Below are 24,652 nucleotides of genomic sequence, written 5' to 3'. Positions count from 1 at the left end.
AGACGGAGAGTGCAGAGGGTGCTTCTGCATTAATATAAAAGAAATTTTGAAAGAGCTGAGTCTTCAGTCATTTCAGGTTGTGAGAGAACCTGCAGAGCAAATATGCAAAAACCAGACAATTCTTTTTCAACATTGTGGAACTTTTAGAAAAAAAGTGTTAACCCTTTTTTTTTTTAGGGATTCTGATAGGAATCAAGATACTGATCGGAACCATTTCTCAAATGGAAACCATCTGTTTGACATATTAAAGAATTTCTCTTGAGGGACAAACAGAAGAACCTTTTTGTGTGCTCAGTGAAATCTTGGTGGCGGGCCCTTAATACATAACATTCACATAAAGACTGTTGTGTTTAGAATGGCTTTCAGGATCTGATTGGTGGTGTTGAACAAGGCGATGATGCTTCATTTGTTATTCTGTAAGCAAGCCTCAGGGACTGGGAGTCATTAAGATGAGGACCACAATGTGCACATTTTGCTTGATGGAAGAACCAGACCCAGTACTGTATCTTGGACCCTTTGTCAGTGCAATTCCCTTGTTCAAGCAGTAGAAAGTTTCAGTAGTCCAGTCCTAAGATGATGAGTGTCTGGATAAGGAAACAAACTCCAAATCTAGATCTTCCATATGTTTATGCAAGAGCATTAGATAGCCATGGTATGGTCTCTCTGTCCCTCTCCCCCTCCATTTCACGTCAGTTTCCATTGCTGCAAGCAGGTTTGACATTGCATGATATGAACATAGTTTCCTCCTCCACTTTATTCGATCATGGGCATCTGCAACAGAAAGGCTACTCAATCTCAGGTCTTCAGCTAGTACCTCTCCCCATGTTTTATGAGGCCTGCCCCATTTCTTGTGCTTGTCCACCTGGAAAACTGATATCTCATTTCTCCAGGCATCGCTTCTCTGGACATGGCCAAACCAACATAGGTGCCGACATCTTAGAGCAGTTTCAAGATCATCAATTTTCAGCCTCACACGCTGGTTACAGGAGCTGATATCACCCTCAGGCTTCACGCCTCACATCCACCTCAACATTGCCCGTTCATTCCTCACCAGCCGTGCCATGTCGGTTTTCTTCAGCAGCCAACATTCACTGGCAAAGAGCATGGCACCTTTGATGTAGCTGTTATATATCTGCACGCGGGTACTGAGTGACAGCTCTTGTAGAACAGTATGGGCATGAGCTCCCTGAACTTGCCCCAGGCAGCTCTCATTCTATTGATAGTCACAGCTTTGCAGCCACCACTCACACAGTGTGTCCCCTCAGGAGCAAGAAGTGTCCACCACACCCAGTCTTTGTTCGTTGACCATCACATGGTCACAGGGGCTGCCATCAATGGGGCAGGACATCTGCTACATCTGTTGGAAGGATCAGGAGTCAGCCTTCTATGGATGTTACTGCACCTCTTATGGATCCAGTGGGCACAGCCATTGCAGTAGATGGAATTACTGCTGACCCCTTTCCTATACACACCACCCAGATGCATGCCCAGGTCCCTCAATCAGTCTAGGTTGGGGCCTGATATCATGATCTTGGTTTTGCCCATGTTTAGGCCCTTAGACTCCAAACCGGCTTTCCAAATGTGCAATTTTTCCAGAAGTCCATCCAGCGACTCTGATGATATAACCAAGTCATCTGCATACAACAGCTCCCAGGGCCATCCAGTGTGAAATTCTTATGACCAAGCTTCCAGTATGATGATAAACAACAAGGGGCTCAACACTGAACCCTGATGGACCCCTACTCAGACACTGAAGCTGTCACTGAAAGAGTTGTTGAAACAAACTCTGCTAATGTTATCATGTTAGCATACATTGCCTGTGCAAACTAGCTCTTCAGGTAGGCCCAAATGTCTCATGGCCCACCATAGGACTTTCCTCGGAACACGGTCAAAAGCCTTCTCTCAATCAACAAAGGCAAGATATAGGTTCTTCTCCATAGCAAGGTGTTTCTCGCAACTGTCACACAATAAATATAGTATAATTCGTACCCCTACCAGGCACAAAACAAACTGCATTTCACTTGTATTCACCAACTCATGGACTATCATTTCCACAACTCTTTCAGTGACCTACAGGAAGTGTTCAGTTAGTTTCAGACCCCCGTAGTTGCCTCTATCCATGGCATCACACTTGCCCTTAAACAGGTTGATGATACGACGCTCATTCCAATCCCCTGGTATTTTCCTGTCAGCTGTGATGGTATTTGCAAGATTGCACAGAAGAGGATAGCTGACTTCAGCAGAGGCCTTTAACATTTCCCTCATGACGCCAGAGGGTCCAGAGGCTTTACACTGCTTCATCTTACACATTGCTTCTGTCACCATCTCAGTTGTTGTCAGTATGGGGGGGCAGCGACAGGTTCAGCAATTGGCATGTCTGCTTCAGACCAGAAAAATTCAACATTAAGTAGGCGCTTATAATGATCTTTCATGCAGCCATCATCCACAATGTCCTTGTTTTCTTTCTTCATCTGCTTTGCAGTATGGAATATGTTTTCCTTTCCATTCTCAACATCCATGAATCTGCTATATTCTGCCCTCTTCTTAGCAGCGAAGACAGCTCTTTTAACTTTACGTTTAGCTTCAAGGTAATCCTCCTTGCTGCCACCCTCTTTCCAAGCTTTCCACAAGCGCCTCTTTTCCTCTACAGCAGAACGAACAGACTCATCCCACCACCATGTCTGCTTCCTCTACTTTCTTTGTGAAACCACAAACCTTATCACCTACTTTTAGTAGGGTGCCTTTTAGGAGCTGCCAAGTATCATGAATGACTTTATAATAAAACATAATTTTACAACTGGATGCCCTTCCTAACACCAACCTAGAACTCTCAACCTCTAGGGGGCTGGGTTCCAAAAGCTGTCATCCACCAGTAGCTGGTCAAACTGGGAGAAGCGAAAAGATGACAAATAGAGACAGTTAATGGAAAAGAAACCAGAGAAACAGCAAAAACAAGTTTTCAGGGCACCAGTAACCTGCCTTTCGCCCCTTATAGTCCCCTAGTCACCATCTGTTAGTTGATGGTTCCCCAAGGATGACAAACTGAGCTTCAGAGTAAGGTTGTATTGTATTGAAAGGTGAGAATAGTAAGCTCTGCATTTGATAGGGTGAGTTGGTGATCACAGACTTTAATTCATACTGAGAAGCCTCTGAGGCATGCTGAAATGTGTGCCTGAACTGAGTAGTTCTCTGGGGAAAGAACAGGTAGAGTTGGGTTTCACTACTGTACCAATTTTAGAAGCTGTATGTTTAGAAGCTGATTGTTAATGGTCCTATTGATTTGGTGAACCAAGTGAAATGAAGTGAAGTGAAGAGGGCCAAGTTGTTACCTGACATGACTTGGATTCTTTTCTCCATCTCCCTGACGATGGAATCCCAGAACAGTCTCAGGGGAGTGGCTCATCTGGAAACCATTGGTTGGTGTACCGGGTCATTTTTGTAAGAAAATAAAGAAATAAACTGAAGACTGGACATTTGAAATGCTCTTTCTCAGCAGTCCGTGACTAGATGAAGGTGGACCGAGATATTCTGAGGCAGGAAGGACAGGAAGAGTTGAATGTAATCAGCATATCAGTGGTAGAAATTTTGTTGGTTCACTGGTCCCAATGATGTGGTGAGACAAGTGGGCCAAGTTGTTGCCTGAGGTGATTTGGACTTTTTTTTGCCTCCATGACACCAAACTAAAGGATCTTAGTGATGAGTAAGAATGCCATGGTTTATTGAGTCAAAAGCTGGGGATAGATCCAACAGAGTGCAAACTGATGACTTGCCAGCAGCTCTTGCAGAATTCTGGGTATCCACAAAAATAAAAGGTCCATAGAACAGTTTCAGGGGCGTGGCTCTTATTGAAGCCACTGGTTGGAGTTTAGCAAGTTATTGAAAATAACATATTCAGTAGTTCTTTGCCTCATTCTGTTATTTTCTCTCTAAAGGGGCCAGGTCAAGCCTGTTCTTGGGCGTTTCAGTGAATTGAAGGACCTGTTCATCGGGCTTGGTTTGGGAAACAGGAGTGTGGATGCTGCCCTGTTGGATGCTGGCTGTTCATCAATGCAGATGGATATGGCTGAAAGGGGCTTTTCTCTCAGCAAGGATGGACCACTGGACATGAGAATGGATGGAGACAGGTGCCTTTTACAATTTTCTTTCATGTTACTACACAGACCTAGTCTGGTTAACACCAGACCATATCACAAGTGAAATATGGTCTGGAATCCGCCTATTGAATTTCTCGTAGGGGAGGTGTGGTTTACGATTGTCAACGGCCGTTTATTGGACGTTGCGAATGTCTATCATTTGGCGTATACGTAGCCCATGGCCAATCATGGCAGTTGTACCCGGTGACGTAGTTAGAGCGACGAAGAAGACGAACAGGCAAAGAAGAGAAGGAAAGAGAAAGAGAAATTCAATAGGCGGATTCCAGACCATATTTCACTTGTGATATGGTCTGGTGTTAACCAGACTAATTCAGAACAGTGTCTAAAGCTTGATCAAAAGTTTGGTTCGTATTGCTCGCCGCCATGTTAAATGTGATCCGTAAACAGTCCCAAATAAACTACAAGCTTCCGTTTGTCGAGTAGTACGCGTCACCGTCTTTCCACCCCTTCCCACTCTCTGATTGGCTCCCTAACTCAGGCGAGCCTTTAGACCATAGTTTCCATGTCTTTTCAGATCGGAACGATTGTGCAAAGCAGCATGGGATTTCCCAGGCTAACACAGACCAGCTTTACCTACTACCAGTATTTTAGTTAATTAATTTGTACTAGCGCAAATTGTTACTCTCACTCAGGATCTTTCTACTTTCTTCTTCTTCTTCTCCTAGCATTTTTTTCGGGTGCTATTTCTCTCTCGGTTTTCAACCAGTCATCACCAAATTTCAGATGAAGAATACCTCTGGGCTGAATTACGTTGCTCTGACTTTTGGTGCTGATCTGGATCACCGAACCAGAATGATCCATGAAAAATGGGCTTTTTTTCAATCACTTATAACTGTTAATTTTCATGATTTTTTTTTTCAATCAGTTATTTTTTATTTTGTTCAGGGCAGCAGGGCACAACTTTTCTTTGACCTTCAATTGACAAAGGTCAGCTAGCAAAAATTACTGACTTTAGTCACAGTCTCTGTCAAGTGTTGTTTTGCTGTTACAATTTACTATCTTTGCTGTTGTTGGGAAAAAGGTTCCATCTAAGTTCGAAAGGGTTCTGGGAGAAATTTTGTACATGTGCTCCATAACTCCATAACTTAAAACCTTACAGCGGAGTTCCCCTATAATAATTTTAAGTAGAACCCCTTTAAGAAGTTTAAAGTATTGATCATTCAAAGGACCCTTTAGGAACCCTTCTTTAATAATAATAATAATAATAATAATAATAATCCTGCAAATAATTTAATTAACAAGGACATCAAAGCTTATTTCATCAGGTTCCTTACAGTGCAGGATATTTCATTCTCTCCATCTTATACTTTTGCCTACATTTATTTACTTCTGCCTCAAATCAGCAAAAAAATTTGCACAGGAAGAAATTACCTAATTAAATTTTGATGTGATACGTAGATGACCAAGCACTCCAGAGATATGTACTTAGGAACACAGGACTCTGGAGTCCTTGTGAGTTTGTCAGCTGTTCTTAATGATAGTGCAAATATTCAGCACTAGAAATACACACCAAAACCTGTTAAACCAAGCATAAGGGACATTGCTTAGGCATTCTCTTTTAAGAGCATTCCCTCAAGTACATAAGAAATGGGATAGGAGGAAGATGGGAAAGAGAGGGACGCTAGGAGAAAGGGAAAGGGAAAAGAGAGTGTGAAATGGGTATTTACAAGCTCGAGTGTGGGCGAGTAGGTGTGCGAGTATGATGGTAATCTCCCCTCATTTAAGCTGTAAGGCAGTTTCAAGATGAATCAGCCACCCACATGCTGGAAGCTTTCTCTAATGGAGAGATAACACCCTTACAAAAAAATGATCCCGACATTATCAAGCTCCAGTCCCAAGAAAAAAAAACAAAACAAAAACTGTTTATGCAAACATGAAGAGAAGCCAGAAGAATAGGAGATGTCAACTTGATGAGCAACAAGTTTTCCCAAGAACACGGTCTAAAATTACTGCCGATGAGCACATCATTTTACATAATTTGGTGAAGAATGTGACAATGCGAAAACATGCCAGCTCAAAGCGACACAGTTTGTCTTTATGCATAGCTGCCAATGTTAGACCAACTAAAATTTACAAAGAAGAACAGTTTGCCATTGCTAATAGCAGCCATTTGCTTTGTTTACTTGTGGGTTCTGTTACTTGCCAGAATTAATATCTATTTGTCTAACAAAGCTCTCATTATCTAACCATTTAATGTCCCTCTCGTCATTTTGAAAAATGGATACAACTTTTTTTTAAGAAGTCATAGAGAAGTTTGCTGCATGATAATGAAATGGATAAAACACCCACCATGACTGAGTCCTGAATTATTCTGCGGGCGAGATGGAGTGGGAGAGCGAGCGAGAGCGATCGCGATGGGGAGAGAGAGAGAGAGAGAGAGAAGTTTTGAGCAGGTCAAGTAAGGCCCAACCCACAGAGTCTGTAAATGCTAATCCTTCTCTTCTCATCGCCCTACACTACCAACAGCAAGTAAACTTTCAGGCCACGTGATGCACTCATTCAACTCCCACTGACCTTGAAAGGAAATAAAAGGTGGTTTATGCTCTTTTCCTTTCATGTCTGAGTAATGCTTCCACCGCTATGTATTGTGCCCACATAAGTAACAAAACATCACTGCTAAAGCCACCGTATATGTCCTCATGTTCTGGCAAAGGAGGATCACGATTCACTGTGATGGCAAAAAGGCCAAGGTCGTACTTACATCTCAAGGCCCCCTTCCAGTTACAGAAGAGTGTGGTGTGACTGGCTCCCCCACCCCCCCCAAGGGCCATCTGTAGAGGATGGGCATTTTACAGTGGACATTCAACATCTATATACAGTCCTGAGCAAAAGTCTTAGGCACATGGAAAGAAATGCTGGAGACCAAGAAATGGCTTAAAAAATAATGAAATGTTTCATTTTAAACATTAAAAAATACTATAAGCAGTAAGCCATAATAAATAAAACGAAGTCAATATTTGGTGTGAGATGACCCTTTGCTTTAAAAAAATAAAAAATAGTAGTCTCCGGTACAATGAGTGCAGTTTTATGCGGAAATGATCTGTAGGTTTTACTGAGCATCTTCCAGAACCAGCCCCAGTTCTTCTGGACACTTTTTGACTGTCACACTTGCGTCTTAATTTTGCACCAAAACCCAGTAGCCTTCATTATGGTTTCTTTTTTAATCTGAAAAGTGCTCACTTATGGAATATCCTGCTCAGATACAAACTTTTTTTTCCCCCTGTAACATTTAAAGTAACACAGGTCGGGGGCGTCGTGGCTCAGGTGGATAAGGCGCCATACCATAAATCCGGGGACCCAGGTTCGATTCCGACCCGAGGTCATTTCCCGATCCCGCCCCGTCTCTGTCTCCCGCTCATTTCCTATCTCTACACTGTCCTATCCAATAAAGGTGAAAAAGCCCAAAAAAAATCTTAAAAAAAAAAAAAGTAACACAGGTCGATGTATTAAAAGGATAAATAGTACCCTGTGGAGCTAGAATAACCCCGAGGTACTTGAATCACACGCTGTATCGCCTGCTGCCTCATGCCCGTGAAGGAGAATGAGCTGAGAAACAACACATGCTAATATTTACGCTTGGGTACAGAAACAGCCAAAGTTTATCCTAATTATAATATTATAACGAGCGAGGTCGCAACAAACATGGCGGAACCGGCGGCCTCCGACACAGACGCGAATGCTCGAGAGCCTTCAAGCTCACAGGTGCGTTCAGATTTGGAATATTTTAATTTGTCTTGATTTAGGAGTCTTCGTTCAAGCTGGGCGATCCGCCATGCTTGCTGTGGCTCCGCAGTCGTGACCTCTGACCCACGCATGACCTTTTGACCTTCACGTGCTTCATGACGCACGTGACTTTTCCGAACTGGCTGCCGAACGGTTTGTAAACACGTGGTTAGGACGCCCCGCATTCGGAAATAAAATGTATCGAAACAAGATGATGCATACCAGCTATGGGGATGGGTATCAGCTCAAACAATTCAGAAAGTGGAGTGGATTAAATGATTCCTGAACCAGCACATCGACCTACGTCACTTTAATTTTGTGCTGGACAACGAACGTTTGGACTCTAAAATGTTTTTGGACTGACTCGATAATGTAGAAGTCATAACATCTCATCTCATCTCATTATCTGTAGCCGCTTTATCCTGTTCTACAGGGTCGCAGGCAAGCTGGAGCCTATCCCAGCTGACTACGGGCGAAAGGCGGGGTACACCCTGGACAAGTCGCCAGCTCATCACAGGGCCGACACATAGACACAGACAACCATTCACACTCACGGTCAATTTCGAGTCAAGTCATAACATAGAAATCTATAATGAAGTTTGGATGGAAAAAAAAAAATTAAAAATAGGGTGCCTAAGACCCTCGGGTGTACAGCACTGTATATAGGATTAGTCGAGTTTAGATGGGACTTTCCACAGTGCAGAGGTACGTTAAGCATTTTCCTGCCAAAATAAGCAAGAAACGGTTGTGTTGACCATTTTTAACTCACCCACGTATCTGCTCACCTGTGTACCACTTCGGAGCAGATCGTTTTACGTAACTTGCTGTGACTATGCGAAAACGTGTTCGCTCCAAGTGTTACACTTTGATCCTATGCATAGTTGCCAGTGTTCCATCAGCTAATATTAGCAAAGGAGTTAAATTTAGTTTCCGGATTTGCTCAAAAACCATGATCTGTGATTTCAGACTTGCTTCACGACTCGGTCTAAGGTTCTAAAGGTGAAATTATTACCTTTGAATGCATTAGGCGTTGTTTTTTTTTCCCCCACTCACACTGAAAATGCTTTAAATTGCATTGATTATTTTTGTAATGCTGAATGATGTGAGCGAAATGGGCGGGGCCTGTCAGGTGCTCTGGTTAATCAGCTCTGGCTCAGTAAGTGCTAACTTTTAATTTCTTTCTTAATTTCATTAAAGACTTAGCACTTCGTGTTCGTGATGTGGATATATGCGCTCTCTCTCTCTCTCTCCTCCTCCTCTTCTTCTTCTTCACTTGTTTCCTACAGTGTGGTGTGATGTAGGTGCCTTTACCGGAGAACTCCACCATTCTTAGCTCAAAGACAAATGAATTGTGGGATTATTTTAGATGCTGGGGTTGAGATCTATATATTTGCTACCTACCACCTCTTTCTTCCTCTCTCTCTCTCACACACACACACGCTCTTTTTATAGATCTTGAGCCCACATCTCCCAGAGTGGGAAGGGAAAGAAAAGAGGAGGAGGGAGTGAGGGAGGGTGTTTTTTTTCTTTCTTTCTTTTTCTTTCTTTCTTTCCTTCTTTCTTTCTTTCTTTCTTTCTTTCTTTCTTTCTTTGCGCTGTTGTTGAAGAGCCATCAGCCTTTGCTCCTGTCGGCGAGGAACTCATGACGTCAAGTGGCTTAATTGGGCTCCTGTTTGTGCGTAGGTACCCCGGCATGCCCTGCGCGGCTGACGCCGTCAGCGCTTTAGATCAGCGGGCGCTTGCGTGCGTGCTGGCTGCGTACGGGGAGGAGCAACACGCCAAGAAAATCGCGGCGGCCATCGTGCAGGCACGCAGCCTGTATCCCATCAGCCGGACGCAGCAACTGGCCAGCATTGTCGCAGGTACCCCCGAAAATTAATTCAATACACCATCTCGCTTAATTCAGAAAAGCAACGATACACAAAGAGAGGCAGAGAAAGGGAAATATTAATCTGAGGTCTCCCTTTGGGATCTATTTATCCTGGATTGAGGGAGGCTGAGAGCAAGAAATACAGAACAGTGCCGGTTGTAATGCAAAATTCTTCTCCTCCTAACACTTGGCTCCTATTTGATTTTCTTATTAATAGAGTCTTATTAATTAAAAAAAAAAAAACGTGAGACAAACATAGAGACCGAGAGGGAGAGCTACATCTGGATGGTGTCCTTTAAAAAAAAAAATTATTTGTATTTACACTTGCACCTTCCTTTAGTCTCCCCCTTTTTTGTTCTCAATATTTTATTTCTATTTACGTCGACTATATCCCTTTTTCCCTTCTCTCATTTGTCTTTGTTGAAAGCTGCCCCCCCCCCCCCCACCCACCCCCACCCCTCCACCAGCACACACACAAGTCTCAACATGTACACACACCACATTGCGGCAGCTTCATGACAGTATACGATATTATATTTATCAATTTGCTTTGTTTGCGCCATCGCTGTTTTTTTTTTTTTATAGCGCTATACTGCTGGTAAGGAGAAAAAAAGAGGGAGGGAGTGAAAGAGAGAGGGAGGGAGAAAGGAAGGCTGTTCAGTGGATGACTGTGGTGTCAGAGCAAGCACGTGCGTCACAACGGGAGAACAGGTGTGAGTGAGGGCAGTTGTTTCATCTTTTCTGAAGTGCCGAATGAGTCAACACTCGTGTTTATTCCAATTAATCCAAAAGGTCCTGACTGCCACGGGTCCCTTGGGAGCCTCGCCATTGCCCAGGGAAGCAAGAGGAAAGCATGTCATATCAACCATGATGATGGGTATCATGGGAGTTCTTGCTCTCTTCATTTATGTGAACATATGCAGATGAATCTGCACCATAACATTATGCCTTTTTTGCCCCTGCATTTAGGGTTGAGCCAGCCTCTCTCTCTCTCTCTCTCTCTCTCTCTCTCTCTCCGCATCCTCATACAAAAATTGGGATTAATTTTTTCTATGTCTTATCCAGTCTTCCCCTCCGTACCTTCGATCGATGTCTGCTGTTGCTCGCAGTAAGCAGCAGGTTTATCCTTCATCTTCCCTCCTCTAATTATTGTCAACCATGAAATTTCTAAACAAAGCTGCATTTTTTTTTTTTTTTTTTAAACTGGCTTTCTTTCTGGCAGGCCCATATACCCTTATTAGTATCTGCTACTGCTTAATGGAACATATCGGAGAGGAACTCGGTCTACGCAGCTTTAATGTTCTCATCAATATGGGCCCAGCTGGTGTGACAGGAGATTACACACACTCCCACTGGAGAGCGATCCCTCACCCCTTGAGCTCAGCTCCTTGGTTTTGTGTGTTTTGGCCCAGGCTGAATGATAATGAGCTCCAGCCCAAATGCTGGCTCTGGGCCCACGGCTTGTTCACACTCTCAGTGACACCAACCAATCGCAAACCCCTCCTCCCTATCCACCACACACACACACACACACACACCCGTTTGTCTCATTATCCTTATGAGGACCTTCCACTGACATAATTATTATTACAGTTAATTAATGCTGTGCCTGCACCTAACCCTAACCTCAGTAATGAAAAAGAAACTTTTTGGCTCTTTTATTTAGTTTATTCTTAAATTTTTGTTTAAAAACCACAACAGCAGCAATTTCCTTGTGGGGACCATCCGAATGTCCCCACAAGGTCGAAATGATCAGATTTTACAATCCTTGTGGGGACATTTGGTCCTCAGTAGTATATAAAAACAAACACACACACACACGTACCCTCACCACCACCCCCCACACACACACACGCACCCAACACCCCCAACTGCTTTTTGTTACCATTCATCTCAATTAATTTAATACAGTTCCTGTTTTCCTAATCACTTTTTAAAAGTGCCTTAATAGTTCATCAACCTAACTATTTTGATATATATGTATATTTTACATGGCCGGTTCATAAAAAATGACGAGACAACAACAAAAAATAAATCTCCGAATCCCTCACACTTATTTTACCCTCGATAAGAAGCTCAGGTTGGATGAATATGCAAATTAGGATCACCCTCAGCTCTATTTGCACCAACCACCTTTTCTTGTAATTTGATCTAATCTCTTAAAGCGGGCAGGATTTTTCAGGGCCTGCGTTTTTTTTATATACATGTATATTGTAATTATGGATGATTGATGTGACCAACAAAAACAAAATCATGATTCTTGAAGACATTTTTATAATACACAATGTATATCAGAATGGATAGGTTTGGTATTAAATTTCCCAGCAATACAGTGATCTCATCTCTCATCTCATTATCTGTAGCCGCTTTATCCTGTTCTACAGGGTCGCAGGCAAGCTGGAGCCTATCCCAGCTGACTACGGGCGAAAGGCGGGGTACACCCTGGACAAGTCGCCAGGTCATCACAGGGCTGACACATAGACACAGACAACCATTCACACTCACATTCACACCTACGGTCAATTTAGAGTCACCAGTTAACCTAACCTGCATGTCTTTGGGCTGTGGGGGAAACCGGAGCACCCGGAGGAAACCCACGCGGACACGGGGAGAACATGCAAACTCCGCACAGAAAGGCCCTCGCCGGCCATGGGGCTCGAACCTGGACCTTCTTGCTGTGAGGCGACAGCGCTAACCACTACACCACTGTGCTGCCCAAAAAAAATATATATATATATATATATATATATATATTTTTTTTTTTTTTTTTTAATGTTAATTACTCTTCAAATTATTTTGATGTAAGAACAATAATTGTCAACAACATGAGAAGCTTTAGAAATCTGTAAAAATGTTAACATTTAATAAAAATAAAACTGTAACGCCAAATCAGCTGTTTCCATTCAGTTTGTAATTATTTAGAAACTTTATTTTTAATTTGAATGTCACAATATCCATATTGATGCAAAGTGGACTGTGAAAATTTACCGCAGTAGCTATTGATATTAGCTATATGTGTCAGTCCACCAGATTTTCATACCAGTTGCTCAGATTTTGAATTATACCTGCTGCATTACACTACCAAGCCTCCGTATACAGGAAATACAAACCGAAGTGAAATTGGACCGAGGGAACTTACATGAAATCATGTCCAAAATGTTCCAGGCAGAAATCCTTCAAGATGTCCATGATGTTTCAGCTCGGTCTAAAGTGTATTTCTGGACCAAAATGACGCTACTTTTACTGTGGATTTGCAAAACTCAGTAATCAGTAATTTAATTTGACGCCTCATTGATTGGTTTGCACCGTGCCAAATTCATTTTTGGCGCTGTACCAATGATGTCAGAATATTAGTCGGTGATACTCTGGTTCTAACCTGGGACCAACTTTAACCTGAACACAATGTTACCAACAAAGCTAGAACTGTTGTTGATCCAAGACAGTCAGTCACAAAATGTATTTTTATTCTTTCTAACCTCTGAACATGCAGCGTTGAGAACATGGAGACCAGGACTCCGAATCAGTCAGTGCATGTACAGTGAATGGACGCTGTTGAGTGTTGACTCATTTCCGGTTCTGGACAGTAACTACACGGTAGTCCTTTAAAACGAGTCCCTGTCTCAAGTCCTCTAGAACCAGCCTCAGTCCAACACGGTCGTGGATGATGTTAAAAGTGGTAAATGTACCCCGTAAGGGTGCTATTGAGGTGATTATTCGTTTATAGTTACTGGATCAGCCAACGAAAACGGTACAAAATATCGTACGCATTCTGTAAACGGAGCATCAGGTAGAAAAATCCTGTCATGTGACACATATATCACCCTGCCCTAATTGTGAAATTATACATTTGTAGGAAATAGATTAAATCTCGAACCTTTTAGCTGAAAGGTTTTTCAGTTTAAACATTCTGTTCGGAACCGTACAATTGAAGAACCTCGAACTATCCAAAGATTCGTTCAAGAAATCAGTGCAAGTTCATATTTCTGATCTCGAAACCCTTTCAGTATTTGCCAGTGAGATTTGTAGTTCCTCACATTTGTTAAAAAAAAAAAAACATAGTGACCATTTTGGCTCTTTGTAAAAGGTAAAATTACAGTATATTTAACAATAAGTCATTTAACAATAATGTTTAGTGAAAGGACTTATCATAATTTACTATTTTGGATTCAAAACAAGACAAAAAGAAGCATCAGTGAATATTTTTAGTTCGAATTTTATTTCAATTTGATGATGGATTCTTCTGCCTTATTATCTCATCTAGCCGATAAGTGATGAGTTTATGCCATCATGTGTTGTCCATCCGGCATCGTCTACATTCCATGAAAATCGCTTCTTCTCTCTCAGTTCTTCACTGATTTTTATTCTTTTTGGCAGGAAGCTAGGTCTGCCTGGGGTGCATGTAGCTTCTACCCAAATTTGCATAATTGCAATTAATAATGAAGATATGGAGTAATTAAGCCCTAACGAGCAGTTTCCACACAAATCGCTTCTTCTCCCTCAATTCTTCACCGATTTTGATTCTTTCTGGCATGAACGTAGGGGCACCTAGGGTGCATATAACTTCTACCCAGATTTGCTTAATTACAATTATGAATGAAGTTATGGACTAATTAATCCTTCATGAACAGTTCAACAAAAATCGCTTCTCAGTCAATTCCTCGCTATTTTGGGTGCTTTCTGGTAAATAGGTCGGTATTCCTAGGGTGTATATAGCTTGTATATACTGTAGCTTGCAACATTTATTGCGCAAGCTGGCCCACTTTAGATCATTCCTTCTGGACTAGACGTGGCCGGAGCGAGCTACGCCATCATTGACGGTCTCGTTAATAAACATTATGCATCTACACATTGGACTTTTCTACTTACATTGCAAAAAACGTTCATAGGTCTTCAACAAAAACCTAAAGCTGATTAATTTGGCAGAGACTGTGCCTTCCAGTGGAGTGGTTAGGAAAGCGTTTGGCCCTCTGTTCCTGTTAATATGAGCGTGGGACACTAATCAGCACAATATTGATCACTGGCTGGAGTGTAGCCTTCTTGTAATTCTGATGAAAATTGATCTTTCAGCTTTCTCCTTCAATGTTTCTTTTGGACCCTGGTCATTCTTACAGCTTGCGTTAGCAGAACTTTCTCCAAGACCATGCCACCCTTTACAGGTTTGAATTTTTGGCCTGAATTTTATTTCACCTAAATGCTTGTAACTGCTGTCTGAATTCTATGGTAATGATGTGCAGAGCTGAATTATTGCTCTGTTTATTGGAGCATTTGTGCAGGAATCTCTTCATCTCAACAGACAGGCTTTGATTACTTTGACGACCTTTGTTGCATTTTGTGCATCTTGTCTGGATCACTGGTGTAATGTTAGCTGAGGCAAAGTTTCATGTGGATGATCCACCAACATTTTTCTCCATCGAGCTTTTATTGTCAGAACTGATGCGATACCCAAACCCTACTCCGTTGAGATTCCCTCGCCAGCAAGAGTACTGCATTCCAAGCCCTGGACGATGCTTCTAATGTACTATGTACCTACACGGTTAGTTGCTTTTATAAAGCAGGATTTATGAGCTAATAATGAAGTATTATTGCTCACCAACATTGTGCATAAAACTGCCTAATGCCGCTGCGACACATTGGCTGTGCCAGTCAGTAATGGTCCTTATAGGGCTTTCAAGGGAGGCAGTATCAATCGGAGCTGTCGAAAGTTATTAGATCTTCCATGTTCTGTCTCATAGGCAAAAGCCGGGCTCATCCCCGATTGGAAGATAATGTTCAAATTTGAGCTAGCTGTACGGAGTAAATGAGAAGATGGAGGGCCTTCATTTTATCTCTCTGTGTGTCATTTTTCTTTTTCATCCCCAGAGAGAAACCGGTAGAAATATGTTAGGTTTGTCCATGAGACGCAGTCAGCACAGATGGCTCATCAGTTTGTTGTCATAGCAAGAGATTCAGTCCTGCATTAAGATTACACGGGCCTCCTATCGATGTCATTTCAAACCAGAATTGACTAGACTTTGAGTTCAGTGTCCTGTTATTTGATAAGTTGACTCAAGTAAGTGATTTAAGTGATTATCTTTACGGGATATGATTAACCAGACAATAATATGAAAGCATGTATGGTTCAAAATGTCATGTTGAAATCAGATGCGTTTTTCCATCCCTGGCCCTCAAAGCATTTGGTTTCTTTTCAAAATGTACCTCCACCCAGCCTTCAAAATTTTGAAAGGAGAAATCTGAAGGTTCCGTGTTCGAACCTCACGGCTGACGGGGGCCTTTCTGTGTGGAGTTTGCATGTTCTCCTTGTGTCTGTGTGGGTTTCCTACGGATGCTCCGGTTTCCCCTACAGTCCAAAGACGTGCAGGTTAGGTAAAATGCCCAACCACTGGGGTTGTACAAAACAGTGCATACTTAGTGCCGGTCCCAAGCCCGGATAGATTGGGGAGGGTTGCATCAGGAAGGGCATCTGGTGTAAAACCTATGCAGAACAGATCCACTGTGGCGACCCCTAACAGGAGCAGCGGGAAGAAGATGATGATGATTTGTACTACCGTGTACTGTGTATGCAATTCTGTGCACTGGTTTCTGATAGGAAAATATTTGATCACTGTGACCCCGAAAAAAAAAAATCCTAATCTTTCCATCCTGAATGTTTTTTTGGCCAGCAAAATCTTGAAATTTGGCCTGAAGTCTGGCCTACAAGAATACCTGACTCCAAATCTGTTGAGATCTGACTCATTTTTCAGCTACTATATCCATCATACCTTAACCTGTGGCATTAGTCTTGCCACTTAATGGAGAATAGATTCGTGTAACACAATGCTACTGTCTCTGTCTTGTTTAGTATTCTAAATACTGATATTTGAGTTCCATCCATCCATTATCCATTATCCATAGCTGCTTATCCTGCGCAGGGTCACGGGTAAGCTGGAGCCTATCCCAGCAAACTATGGGCGAGAGGCGGGATACACCCTGGGTTGTGTCATCGCAGGGCTGACACACAGAGACAAACAACCATTCACACTCACATTCACACCTACGGTCAATTTAGAGCCACCAATTAGCCTAACCTGCATGTCTTTGGACTGTGGGGGAAACCGGAGCACCCGGAGGGAACCCACGCGGACACGGGGAGAACATGCAAACTCCACACAGAAAGGCCCTCGCCGGCCACAGGGCTCGAACCCGGACCTTCTTGCTGTGAGCCGACAGTGCTAACCACTACACCACCGTGCCGCCCTATTATAATAGAATATTTATTATTTTTATAATTCTGCTGTTAATTGAAAAGCATTCCAGGTTATGAAGCTGGTTATGATACCAAGTGCTCAAAACGTCATCAAGGTAAATGCTGGCTACTTTGAAGAATCTAAAATATGAAACGGTTTTTAAACACTTTTTTTTTTTTAATGTCCCACATAATTCCATGTATGTTCCATGTGTTGTTTCATAGTTTTGATGTCTTCAGTATCATTCTACAATGTAGAAAATACAAACTACAGAAACACCTATGAATGAGTAGGGGTGTCCAAACTTTTGGCTGACACTGTACAAATTTAATTAATTAACAGTTATTCGCCAAAGGCGAGGTGATTATAGGTTAATAATAAGTGAGACAAAGTGGAGGTGGTTATTCACCGATATTCACCGAGTCTGAGGTGGATAGTTGTTAATTAATTAAATTTGTACAGTATCAGTCAAAAGTTTGGACACCCTTACTCATTCATAGGTGTTTCTGTATTTTGTAATGCATAAAATACTAAACTTTTTTTTTTTATCATTTAAAAAAAAAATTTTAATTTCAGTCTTCAAAAGTGGCATGCAAATGTAATGCGGTGCAGACTCGTGTCACTTATCGATGCCGACTCACATAAAATACTTTGTTTGGAAATTGATAAAATAAATCACAATTCTACCTTACTTTTGAATAGTTTTAGACCAAACTTCGTAGCATCTTTAGTGCTTTTAGGAACAGCGTTTTCTTTCATCATTTGTAATTCTTCTTCACTTACGGTGATAAAGCGATTGAACACCATTTTGCCAAGTCGCTCGAGGTGATTATCGAGAAATCGTCTGAATTTCTTGACCAATCAGCACATGATTTCCTATAATCACCTCTGTATTTATACTGATGTAATTTCATATGCCATGAGTCTGACCAGGCAGTTACTAAGGATGGATGAATGAATGAATGCTGTAACTTCATCATTCATGTTCATGAATGGTGTTTGTTTGTTTGTTTGTTTGTTTGTTTGTTTGTTTGTTTGTTTGTTTTTGTTTGTTTCCTGAGAGCTTCATATCTGACTACTTGCTACATGAAAATAAAAACCTCCTAATGCCATGTAAAACTTTCTAACAAACTTTCTGATTAAAAAAAAAGAAAAGAATAGTCCACCTCCTGTTTGTATCTGTATCTGTTTCGAACACATTATCTGTTCATTCTGAAGAATGTACTCGTATTCAGTTACAATCCCAAGTGTACAGGAGTGTGGAGACCACGGATTGTGTGTTCTAACAGTCCCTCGGAGTAAGGCTGCTGAAATAAGATTACTTCCTGTCTAATGCACGTACAAGGAGGACCAGGGCCGTTTCGCTGAGACGGTGGGATCTCATCACTCTACAGTATATACAGTAACACCACGGACTCGAAATATCAGGAACATTTGCTCCATGTTTAGCTGCTGCTTTATTTATTCTCATTTTCAGTTTTGTCCATTTTGTGCTTGCTTATCATGCCAGTCACTTTTAATAAATCTATGGACAGGAATTAATTTTCTTAATTGAAGAGACATGATTTAAGAACTTGGTAACTTTAGGACTGCAGTTGTCATGAACAGTTTTGTGCTCAAGTTTCCATCAATAAACAGTTTGTAACTTCAACAAAACAGACTTCATATTACAACCCCGATTCCAAAAAAGTTGGGACAAAGTACAAATTGTAAATAAAAACGGAATGCAATAATTTACAGATCTCAAAAACTGATATTGTATTCACAATAGAACATAGACAACATATCAAATGTCGAAAGTGAGACATTTTGAAATTTCATGCCAAATATTGGCTCATTTGAAATTTCATGACAGCAACACATTTCAAAAAAGTTGGGACAGGGGCAATAAGAGGCTGGAAAAGTTAAAGGTACAAAAAAGGAACAGCTGGAGGACCAAATTGCAACTCATTAGGTCAATTGGCAATAGGTCATTAACATGACTGGGTATAAAAAGAGCATCTTGGAGTGGCAGCGGCTCTCAGAAGTAAAGATGGGAAGAGGATCACCAATCCCCCTAATTCTGCACCGACAAATAGTGGAGCAATATCAGAAAGGAGTTCGACAGTGTAAAATTGCAAAGAGTTTGAACATATCATCATCTACAGTGCATAATATCATCAAAAGATTCAGAGAATCTGGAAGAATCTGTGCGTAAGGGTCAAGGCCGGAAAACCATACTGGGTGCCCGTGATCTTCGGGCCCTTAGACGGCACTGCATCACATACAGGCATGCTTCTGTATTGGAAATCACAAAATGGGCTCAGGAATATTTCCAGAGAACATTATCTGTGAACACAATTCACCGTTGCCAGCTAAAACTCTATAGTTCAAAGAAGAAGCTGTATCTAAACATGATCCAGAAGCGCAGACGTCTTCTCTGGGCCAAGGCTCATTTAAAATGGACTTTGGCAAAGTGGAAAACTGTTCTGTGGTCAGACGAATCAAAATGTGAAGTTCTTTCTGGAAATCAGGGACGCCGTGTCATTCGGACTAAAGAGGAGAAGGACGACCCAAGTTGTTATCAGCGCTCAGTTCAGAAACCTGCATCTCTGATGGTATGGGGTTGCATTAGTGCGTGTGGCATGGGCAGCTTACACATCTGGAAAGACACCATCAATGCTGAAAGGTATATCCAGGTTCTAGAGCAACATATGCTCCCATCCAGACGACGTCTCTTTCAGGGAAGACCTTGCATTTTCCAACATGACAATGCCAAACCCCATACTGCATCAATTACAGCATCATGGCTGCGTAGAAGAAGGGTCCGGGTACTGAACTGGCCAGCCTGCAGTCCAGATCTTTCACCCATAGAAAACATTTGGCGCATCATAAAACGGAAGATACGACAAAAAAGACCGAAGACAGTTGAGCAACTAGAATCCTACATTAGACAAGAATGGGTTAACATTCCTATCCCTAAACTTGAGCAACTTGTCTCCTCAGTCCCCAGACGTTTACAGACTGTTGTAAAGAGAAAAGGGGATGTCTCACAGTGGGAAACATGGCCTTGTCCCAACTTTTTTGAGATGTGTTGTTGTCATGAAATTTAAAATCACCTAATTTTTCTCTTTAAATGATACATTTTCTCAGTTTAAACATTTGATATGTCATCTATGTTCTATTCTGAATAAAATATGGAATTTTGAAACTTCCACATCATTGCATTCCGTTTTTATTTACAATTTGTACTTTGTCCCAACTTTTTTTGGAATCGGGGTTGTAAAAGGCTGCTAAAAGTTGTTGGTTTTTTTCCCTCCCTGAGAATCAAAACGACTTGTAATTTTAATGTTTGAAGCAGTCAGTGAAAGCCCAACCACAACCATAGTATTTATTTATTTTTGCCAGGAATTTTGTACTATCAGTTGAACACAACAAGAGCACAATCAGTTCAGCAACCTGATAATGTGCACAAGCTCGAGGAACACAAGGCTAATTATGGCCACAGTAATGTAGCCTTGAATTTCAAATGGGCTTTTTGACTGTAGGGGCAAGAGGGTCCATTAATAATAAAAGAGTATTACAAAAGGAAGGTCGTCATTCAGTCCACAGGTTCGATTAAGAATTAGCCTCCTATTCAGGCTAAAACGTTTGAGGGCAGAGCCTTGTTCAAGAGTGCCCTCTCTCTTCGGGACAGGAGGGTGTCACACAATACAAAGCCAACCCCAAGTAAGATGTAGTGCCAATTATCCAGTCCTCAAGCAGCTGGGTGTTAGCCGATAATCACTCTCCTTCTTCTTCTTCTCTCAGTGAGGACAGATCCATAGAACTGACACGCTCCTGTATGCCTTTCTTCCCATATCTCATATGCAACTCCAACCAATATAAATACCAATCTAATAAACTAAAAATTTTTTTATCGAAGAAGTACAGTCATAAAGGTGAGTGAATAAAGAGCTATGTAAATTGCAGTCTGTTTTTTATCTGTAATTTTTTTTGTAAAATTAAATAATTACTAAAAGTATGTATATTTAACGGGCGGCACGGTGGTGTAGTGGTTAGCGCTGTTGCCTCACAGCAAGAAGGTCCTGGGTTTGAGCCCCGGGGCTGGCGAGGGCCTTTCTGTGTGGAGTTTGCATGTTCTCCCCGTGTCCGCGTGGGTTTCCTCCGGGTGCTCCGGTTTCCCCCACAGTCCAAAGACATGCAGGTTAGGTTAACTGGTGACTCTAAATTGACCGTAGGTGTGAATGTGAGTGTGAATGGTTGTCTGTGTCTGTGTGTCAGCCCTGTGATGACCTGGCGACTTGTCCAGGGTGTACCCCGCCTTTCGCCCGTAGTCAGCTGGGATAGGCTCCAGCTTGCCTGCGACCCTGTAGAAGGATAAAGCGGCTAGAGATAATGAGATGAGATGTATATTTAACAATTATTCCATGAAATCGAGACGTACATGAGACGATAGCTGCCGAGTCGGCTATAAGCCATGTACGACGAGATTGAGTGGAATAACCGTTTTATTCTATCCACATTCACTGGATTTTGAGAAATGGAGCATGTTTACTTTTATTTTTTGCAAATTCGATGAATTAAAAACTTTATACAAAACGTCCGACAAAATCATTTCCACTTAGTCAGACCTCTTAACCTATCGATGGCTGCACAAATTGACTTTAGTGTTGTTTTTTTTTGTAGAAAGTGCCATCTTGCTGTCGTGCCGAAATATAGAATAGCTTTAGACATTTGTTTAATGATTCCTTGGACATTTCAGTTCTATAATTTTCAAACTACTTTGAGCTTTTGAACCAGTTTTAAAAAAAATTCAACAAAATTTAATGCTTTAGGACGAATGTCAACAAACCAGCAAAATGACAGTAGCAATTTGTGAAAAATGATATAATAATAATAATAATAATAATAATAATAATAATTCTTGGAAAAAAAAGTTCTTACAATCAAATACTTTCATTCTGTATTTTATTGCACTTTTTTTTGTATTCCTGGGGGTTTTGTTTTCAAGTAGAGTTTTTATTTCGTCCTCGGGTGGTTCAGCAACACGCTCCGCCGTTTTGTTTTTCTCTATTCACCGTATAGGAGTTGATACCCTAGTAGTAGAGTAGCCAATCAGAGTATGCGGTTGCGCATATCCAGTGAATGTGGATAGAATAACATAATTTTAATATAGAATTAAATTATCTACTTTAATAGATATGTACATTGTATTTTAGGTGCACCTAAAATCACACCTAAAGACATTTTCTAAAGCAAAGATACTTTCAGAAGTAATGAAATGATGGTAATTAGTATTCTGAGCACTAAACTGTAGAAAAAGCAAGCAAAAAAAAAAAAAGTTAAAGCCTAAAGTTTGCCTTTGGGTTTAAAACTGCATAAATTCTCTTAGGTACACTGCAGTTTTCTGAGGAAATCTGCTGGTAGATTGTTCCAGGCGTCTCGCAGAAGAACTTTGTGCAGTTCTCGTCTCTGCAGGTAATACCTCAGACATCCTCAATGAGGCCTGTTACCTATGTGTTTTTGTTTTTTTTTTGCTCTTGAAAAAGTGCAAAAAAAACCTTTGAAAATTAGAAGTTTTTTCTCTGCTGACGTATAGTTGCATTAGGCAACAAATGTTTCATGGCTTACATGTTTACACAGGATGGATTGATTGATTTGATTTACTTTATTGATCCCGAGCAGGGAACTTGTTTTGTTGCAGCAGCAAGTTATCAGACATGCGAAAAGAAAAAGACACACTGTACAACAGAAAACGGAATGAAAAAAAATCCCAAGAACAAGCCGACTATACAGTATACAGATAAAAATGTAATGGTAAAAAAAATCTATATATGTGCTTTGTACGGTGGTGTAGTGGTTAGCGCTGTCGCCTCACAGCAAGAAGGTCCGGGTTCGAGCCCCGTGGCCGGCGAGGGCCTTTCTGTGCGGAGTTTGCATGTTCTCCCCGTGTCCGCGTGGGTTTCCTCCGGGTGCTCTGGTTTCCCCCACAGTCCAAAGACATGCAGGTTAGGTTAACTGGTGACTCTAAATTGACCGTAGGTGTGAATGTGAGTGTGAATGGTTGTCTGTGTCTATGTGTCAGCCCTGTGATGACCTGGCGACTTGTCCAGGGTGTACCCCGCCTTTCGCCCGTAGTCAGCTGGGATAGGCTCCAGCTTGCCTGCGACCCTGTAGAAGGATAAAGCGGCTAGAGGTAATGAGATGAGATGAGATGTGCTTTGTACATGTGAATGTGCATTAATAGTGTTAAAAACAAGAACTGTGATAATAGTACAGGGTGTTTAAAAAAAATCTGATATTATTTGAGATGTAAATATCTCAGAAACTGCATAGTCTAGGCAAGTGAAACTGAACAGGCTTAAAGTGCCTATCCTGGACCAATTTCGTTTTTTTTTGTTTAATATGAAAGTATGTCCCTTTACACACTCATCCAGATGGGTAATTTTGCACAAGGCCATCTGTCTACAGCAGAAAAAAATAAAATAACAAAACGCGTCTGGAAAAATCCCAAGGGAGTCTGGAGCCAGATTCGTGACGTCACCTACGGAAGCGCCAGCAGGCTGAGAGAGCTTGCACGGTTTCAGTGCACAGCCTGTGTAGCCAATTTTTCCGGGTGCCTCGCATGAAGCGCTCCCATTTCTCTCTCATTGAGTGCGTTTACATGCACATAGAGAAAATCGAATTTCTGCCGTTGCTCGACTGAAATCGAAGTTCTAAATGCCATGGATACACCTTAGCTAGGCTGAAATTGAACCGAACTTGATTTCTCGTAATCGAGCTACACGACCTAGATTATGCGATTTTTGCCAAGCTACTTAGTGCATGTATACCCTATCGAGCTACGTAGTCGAGCTACTTACTTCAGCACTGCCCCTTCCGGAAGTGACGAGTGATGAGACCACAAGCGGAAAACAAGACAGCCTCGGTCGGCATGACAACAGTAGTAGCGAGCAGCAGAAGAGGTCAGGAGGAACAAACGAAGAAGAGAAAATGGCAAGCAGAAACATGCACTTCTGGAGCAATGAAGAGACAGAGTTCATACTCATTCAGCTTAAGGAGTTGAATATATTAAAATTCATGGACGGGAGAAAAACGCGCAATGGAGAACACGGAACTGATAACTTTGTTTACACTCTTGAATAGCTCTTCTTCATGACGACAACCGGAAGTGTACTAACACGATGGGGCGTGTAGCGCCACCTGTGGCTCAGGTGCACAATGTACCTCACACAATAGCTCGATTTCCTTGTGTGCATGTAGGATTGGATTTCTCTGGCACCCCTGCTGGGACCCTTAGCTCGATTACCGACAGCAGCTCGATTTGGATGTGCATGTAAACGTACTGATTGTCCGGTCTTTTGGGAAACGATGAGTACTAATCCCATCAAGATTGGTGTTGCTACACCCTCCTACGATACATCCGTTAACCATTTTAATAATTACGCGATAACATTGAAGAAATTTGCAGAAAACCACCAGGTCGTTTTCTCATAAACAAACCAGCACTGACGTAGGATTCAGAGGGAGGCGTTCCGCACGCGACATCACGAAAATCAATGTTTCCCGGGAAATCCAAACGCCAAGTTTTTTCAGAGGCCGACCAATTCGCCTCAAATGGCTTGATTTCAACTGAATTTTTCTGGTATTGCGCAAGGTAAAAAAAAAATTGCAGAGAATGCAGAATGTTACAGATATTT

At 41.7% G+C, this 24,652-nt stretch overlaps 1 protein-coding gene across 1 annotated transcript in view; it reads left to right on the top strand.

Annotated features, from left to right (window-relative positions):
* Nucleotides 1-24,652, top strand: part of mettl15 (methyltransferase 15, mitochondrial 12S rRNA N4-cytidine) — a 190,079-nt gene that overhangs the window by 149,530 nt on the left and 15,897 nt on the right. Inside the window, exons 4-5 of the mRNA XM_060911231.1 lie at nucleotides 3,933-4,124; nucleotides 9,561-9,739. Coding sequence (XP_060767214.1) covers nucleotides 3,933-4,124; nucleotides 9,561-9,739 — 371 coding nt within the window. The remainder of the gene's footprint in view (nucleotides 1-3,932; nucleotides 4,125-9,560; nucleotides 9,740-24,652) is intronic.

Source organism: Neoarius graeffei, chromosome 27 (assembly GCF_027579695.1).
Source record: "Neoarius graeffei isolate fNeoGra1 chromosome 27, fNeoGra1.pri, whole genome shotgun sequence".
Classification (NCBI taxonomy): Eukaryota; Metazoa; Chordata; class Actinopteri; order Siluriformes; family Ariidae; genus Neoarius; species Neoarius graeffei.
Note: the sequence above shows the minus strand (reverse complement) of the source record. Positions and strands in the feature narration are given on the sequence as shown.